Source organism: Aplysia californica, unplaced genomic scaffold (assembly GCF_000002075.1).
Source record: "Aplysia californica isolate F4 #8 unplaced genomic scaffold, AplCal3.0 scaffold00090, whole genome shotgun sequence".
Classification (NCBI taxonomy): Eukaryota; Metazoa; Mollusca; class Gastropoda; order Aplysiida; family Aplysiidae; genus Aplysia; species Aplysia californica.
In genome coordinates this window covers 1,519,751-1,526,160 of record NW_004797360.1, presented here as the reverse complement: position 1 = coordinate 1,526,160, position 6,410 = coordinate 1,519,751, and the positions used below count along the sequence as shown (strand labels likewise).

At 39.6% G+C, this 6,410-nt stretch overlaps 1 protein-coding gene across 1 annotated transcript; it reads right to left on the bottom strand.

Moving 5' to 3' along the window:
• Positions 1–822: 822 nt before the first annotated feature.
• LOC106011328 (solute carrier family 22 member 5) lies at positions 823–4,732 on the bottom strand (the record flags this gene model as incomplete). The annotated part of the gene is given in 2 exon segments (XM_013080528.2): positions 823–1,631; positions 4,660–4,732. Coding segments are annotated over 2 exon segments (268 nt in total), but the record flags the coding sequence as incomplete, so codon positions are not given.
• Positions 4,733–6,410: the final 1,678 nt, after the last annotated feature.

Below are 6,410 nucleotides of genomic sequence, written 5' to 3'. Positions count from 1 at the left end.
GTAATTCAGTTACATATTTTTTCTTAACTTTTTTGAGTATTTAAAGTTTGACCTTGGACTAAATATTTCACGAGCATAGCATCAGATACCATTATATATTACGAAAATAGAGAAACCAAAATTGGGCTTAGTATATCTGAACAGCTGGCCAATGATAATATGTGAGGTAGCGTGGTGGAATCAAGATCTTGTCAAAATAATCAAAGTGCAGAAACTTGTATTTTTCCGCAGGTTTGGGAATTTTTTTCAAATTAAAGAACTCTTTTCTGATTTGATTTTTCTGAAAAACGTTGATTTAAGGTACAAAAAATGTAAATGTTCAGTTACCACGGACTCTTAAGCTAAGGAAATAACTAATCTTTGGCGGCCATTTTGTTTACTAACTTTACCTCTAAAAACAGGTGACCCCCATCTCCTTCATTCAAAAATATCTGTTCTTGTATTAAAGATAAATGGATATTTTTTCAACCAAGTAAAGACAAGTGAACAAGCTTTAAGATGATACCAATAACTCTACATGGCCAAAATTTGACGAGAGCTTGATTCCACTACGCTGCCTCACATATTATCTTCTGATGAGGTTGGTGTATGTAGTTGACGACTTAAAGAAAAAAAAAAGGTTTCAGTTCAAGATTTACGGCACTTGCAACATAATTAGATCACTTAAATGCTTATCCCTATCCGTACGTCGTGTTTTCCTATCGTATCCATACAACTTCTAAAGAGGAAATTTACTCGTTAATGGGATCCGTACGCTTTGCATAGCAGTCTGTCAAAATGATTTTTTGAGAAATACTGAAATTTCAAAGAGATTTCAAAGAGAAGCATTCTAAAATGTGAAGCATACAACCCTGGGGGTACAAATGACCTCAGGGTGTACAGATAGGGTTAAGATTAGGGGTTTGACTAGAGGGTAACGTACAAACAAAGAAGGAGGAGGAGAGATAAGACATGATGATATGTAAGAATGAGCAAACCACACCAAAGCATCTGTCAGTCGCCCATGTAGCTGGCAAACACTAAAAAGTATGTCCTCAGCGAATATCCGTGTTTAAGGAGTCAGATCATGATTATAAAACTTTACCTCTAAGAAATGAACAGGACAGTGTTCTTCTACACACACCCCAGTCGGCAAGCTAGAGGGAAAGCACTTTGCCCATAGATTGGACGAGATCTACAAGAGAAAATTGTGAAAATAGTCCACAGCAAATCAAGCACAACGGACTCAACTACATCTTTTGGACAATTATTGAGTAACAAAAACAGCCATTGCTCACTTACGCGGCGAAAGAAAGGAGGAGTAATAAAAAAAAGGTCTCTCCTTTTGATGTTGTCAGCTCTTCATTCCCTTCTTCGTTCGCCGTTATCACTAGAATAACATAAATTAAAGTATCACAACAAATCAGTAGCTTCAACGTATTGCCTTAACTCCCGCCTCAAACAGCATCCCAGAGATTTGGCGGTCTGCCCACGAGGCGTGCGCCTTCCATCAGCGGGATTTTCCGGTGACGACATTGCTGGACATTTTTCAGAGGTCTTCTGATGGTCTCAGGGAAAATGAGGCCGGCTACACCGATACTTGCCATCATAGCTCCATACACCACAAAAGGCACAGTGTAGTGGTACTGCTCCTGGAGATGGCGGGGTGGAGGTGGAGGGTAGGGAGGGAGGGGAGGGAAAGAAGGGGAAAAAAAGGTTAACTCTTTGAGAACTCTCATTCTGGCCCTTTAACTCTTAGAATACGGAAGGCTATTCCTCCGTTGATCGAATTGTGCCAAAGTGGTAGCTTTTGCCCCTCTGTGTGGCGTCGGTGACATAGTGGCTCGGCTGATGGGCTCGTAATCGTGAGGTTGTGGGTTCGAGGGTTCGAGCCGCGGTCCCGACGTTGTGTCCTTCGGGAAGGCACTACTCACAACGTTTCCACACTTCCCCCAGGTGTGAATGAGTACCCGGGCATAGGTAACGAAATATCTTGTCAGTATGTTAGTGTTTTAGCTCCTATAGATGGCTGCTTGCACTGTTCGCTTCCCAGGAAGTTGAGATTGTTTCAGAATGCTCTCATGTCTGCTGGAGTAATAGTATAGATTGTGAAGCGGAAAGAGCTTACTGTTGAGCGGGGATTTGCGCTATACAAATGCTATCTATTATTATTACGCAACCAGTTCTACCATTCAAGTTTTCAACATCCTAAACTTCCCTATACGTTCTCGGCTCCTATTTGATCCCATCTGCACAAAATAATCACCAAACTGAGTAGAAATGAATGAACCCAGCCACAAAACTTACAGTTTGAATGTAGGTCAATTAAGTTTGCTGACGTTTGGTAGATTTTTGTTATGACTTTAAACAGCCGAGTGATGCCGTGAGCCGGCTGGACTGAAATGCTATATGTGAGGCAGCGTGGTGGAATCAGGCTCTCGTCAATTTTGGGGCATGTAGAGTTATTGGTATCATCTTAAAGCTTGTTCACTTGTCTTTATTTGGATGAAAAATATCCATTTATCTTGAATACAAGTCAAGATATTTGCGAAAGAAGGAGGTGGGGGTCACTTGTTTTCAGAGGTAAAATTAGTGAGAAAATGGCCGCCAAAGATTAGTTATTTCCTCCTTAGCTTTAGAGTTCGTGGTAACTGAAAATTTACATTTTTTGTGTGCCTTAATTCAACGTTTTTCAGAAAAATCCACCCAGAAATGAGTTCTTTAATGGGCATGAAAGGTGTTGAGGCAAAAAACAAAAATTTGATAAAAATTCCCAAACCTGTGGAAAAATGCAAGTTTCTTCACTTTAATAATTTTGACGAGAACCTGATTCCACCACGCTGCCTCACATATACTAGGAGTTACAACAACTTTTGAAGACGACCTGTTTTGGGGGCACATTAAAAAAAACGAGCATAACTTTGTTCGTTGTTCATACAGATGTTTTCACTTCTGTTTACTTTACCTAAAACTTAGAACAAGGTAAGCATATTATGAAATGTCATGCTAATTCATGTTTATAATTTATATGTGATGGTTCGAAATATGCCGCTACATTACCTTTGGTCTGCTGATGAACGGACAAATGTGATTTATCGTGGTGAAATCAGGCGCTCGTCAAAATAAAGGAATTAGAGAATCTGGCATTTTTTCGTCTGGTTTGGCAATTTTTATCGAAACTTTGATTTTGGCTCAGTACCTTTTATCTTCGTTTGAAAATCCATTTTTCTGGTGTGCATTTTACAGAAATACGTTGATTTGATTAACGCTACAAAAATGTACATTGTCAGTTTCCACAGGACTCTCAGACTATGTAATTAACCAAACTTTGGCAGCCATTTTCTTGCTTATTCTACCTCTGAAACCAAGCGACCTCCACCTCCTTTAATATCCAATATCTCGAGTTGTATTTAAGATAAATTGCGTATTTCCTTTTTCAAAAACAAGGCTTTAAGGCGTACCAATGACTCCATATGCCAAAAAAACCCCTGACAATCGCCTGATTCCACCGCGTCTTGACACAAATAATACTGTCCGCTGTGTCCTCAAAGAGTTAAGATTATTTTCTCGTACAATAATTATAGCGTTTGCCGACTGGTCATATCCATCCAATCTGCATGGCAGATCGATATCGATTCTGTTCCATTAATAGCGGCGAAAGCACACACTTCATTGGATAGTCCCCTGCCTTATTTTATTCAAATTGTACGGAAGTCCATTTGGGGTTATCGCATTTCACACGAAAACCAAAAAAATTGACAACATAATGCCTAGATCTAGTTGTCTTCAAATTTTTTGTTTCCATCAAACATACCAAATAGTGGCCATGAGATATTTTTTAAAAACATGACAGGTCTTGTAAAAATTCCTCTAATTGTGCCAAAGTGGTAGCTTTTGCCCCTCCAGTAAAAGAAAAAACCCGACCACCCTCAAATGTATCAACTATATCAACCGTATCAAATGTATCAACTCTATCAAAATAAATGTACAAAATGTGTCAAATGTGTTCAATGCACCAAATATCAAAATCAATTTATCAAATGTATCAAAGGCACAGAAATATCAAATGTATCAAATGCATCAACTCTTTCAAATGTATAAACCGTATCAAATTATGAGTTTAAAGTGTCAATATCAAAATAAACTGTACCAAAGGTACCAAATATCAAATATCAAACATAACAACTGTATCAACTATATAAAATGCATACAGATAGACCGTGGCGTCGGTGGCCTAGTGGCTAGGCTCTCAGCTCGCAACCGTAAGATCGTGGGTTCGAACCTGTCAGGGACCCGACTTTGTGTCCTTAGGAAAGACACTTTACACGAATTTTCCTCACTTCACCCAGAGGGAAATGAGTACCCAGCTATAGACAGTGAAAGATCTTGTCAGCTTGGTAGTGTTTGAGCGCTTAATCAGCTGTTTTCACTGCATGCTTCCCGGGAAGCTGAGAATGGTTTGCTGGGGTAATAATACAGTGCAAAGCGCATAGAGGTTGCTGTAGAGCGTGGTTATGCGCTATACAAATGCTATTTATTTTTTAAAAATTATTATTATTGTTATCATTACTATTGTTATCATTATTGTAGTTATTATTATTATTATTATTATTATTATTATTATTATTATTGTTATTATTATTATTGTTATCTTGAGAGATATTAATGCAGGCTACTCACAAGGAAAGTAAAAGCGCTGGAGAGCATGGCTCCACCGGAGGCAGAAGCCACTGTTATAGCGACACCCATACACCTGGGGAATAAGCGAAGGAAAAATATAATCATCATCATCATCATCATCATCATCATCATCATCATCATCATCATCATCATCATCATCATCATCCCCTGCAGCAGCAGCAGCTGCAGCTGCAACAGCAGCAGCTAAAGCAGCTAAAGCAGCAGCAGCAACAGCAACAGCAACAGCAGCATCATAATCATCATCATAACTTCGATTAAAGAACACAGGATCTGAGAGCTTTACAAATTCAATAGCAAGACAAAAGCAGCACGTTGGGTTCTGACTAAAAGTCGTGTCTTTAATCTAAAGACAAAGGACTCGAGCCGACTTTTGAAAGATTCACACAATTTGATATCTCTAAAATTTCCAGGCAGAGCGTTCCAGATTTTGGGGGAAAATGCGCTTTCCGTTTACGCAGAGAAAGAGTGTGAGAGAGACACACACACACACACAGAGAGAGAGAGAGAGAGAGAGAGAGAGAGAGAGAGAGAGAGAGAGCTAGAGTGAAAGAGAGGCGGGGACTGAGAGAGGGAGCGAGAGATGGAGTGAAAGCCAGAGTAAGAGTGATCGCATAGTGAAAGAGGGATGGGAATGAGTATGGAATCTGAGTTGAAATGTATCTGAAAAAATGTATGTTCATTTAGGGACGCGAAGTAAAAGTATATGCAGCCCAACGACGTAGAGTATGTTAACAGATGAATAAAACGAAAAACAGGTAGATAGATACTCAGATAGACAGATAGAAACCATGTTGAATAAACTTGTCAAGATGAATGATTCGATTTAATTATATATAAAGGAGGATGCAAGAAAGCCCATAACAGTCTAACGTGTTGCGAAGATCACCCTATGAAAAAAAACCCGATGCTAACAACATCAAAAACCCTTTGAACAAAAAGCAAAAATACGAAAAAGTAAAAAAAAAACGTAAAAAATCCCCACATCATGAAGTACCCAATCAGACGCATTTACTGATGCTTCCATCCAAAACCACTGGAGAGGCCTCCTTAAAAAAAAGACAGCTCCGACTTCATGGGGTATTTATAAACTGCAAACACAAACTACCCTCGCCTTTCACGCTGTGCCGTTTATTCTAGAGAGAGAGAGAGACATTCACGTCTCTGAAGGAGTGCCCGCCTGCAAAGAGAGAGGCATAACCGGCTCGTCAGAGCACAAGAAAATTCGCGTAAACAAGATTACCATCACTCTTCAGGGGATGGACATTTGATCTTGCCTCGTCTTTGGAGAGCGGTAAAAATATTTGCTGCAGCTTTCAGGAAGAATTGCTCTTTCCCTTCAGAGGCTCCAAATATCTCAAGTTATGGATAAAGCCAAGGCGTTAATTTGAATCTAAATAAGAATACTTTAGAGAAAGAAATAATTTATCACAGACAGATATGGCTTTGTGTGGCTTGGCATTACGTTGGAGGAATATTACTTCTGATTGTATGCGCAATCCAATATTCCACTGAAATGCTGAATCGTATTTTTACTTAGACGTGTTCGAATATGCAAATCGCCTTGCCTGAAAGCGGAGTGCGGTTACTAAGATGAATGATGTGTTCTTCTGCAGATTCTCTAGCTCTGTCTGTCTGTCTGTATGTTTGTCTGTCTGTCTGTCTGTCTGTCTGTCTGTCTGTCTGTCTGTTTGTCTGTCTGTCCCCCCTTTCCTCCCCCCCCTCTCTCTCTC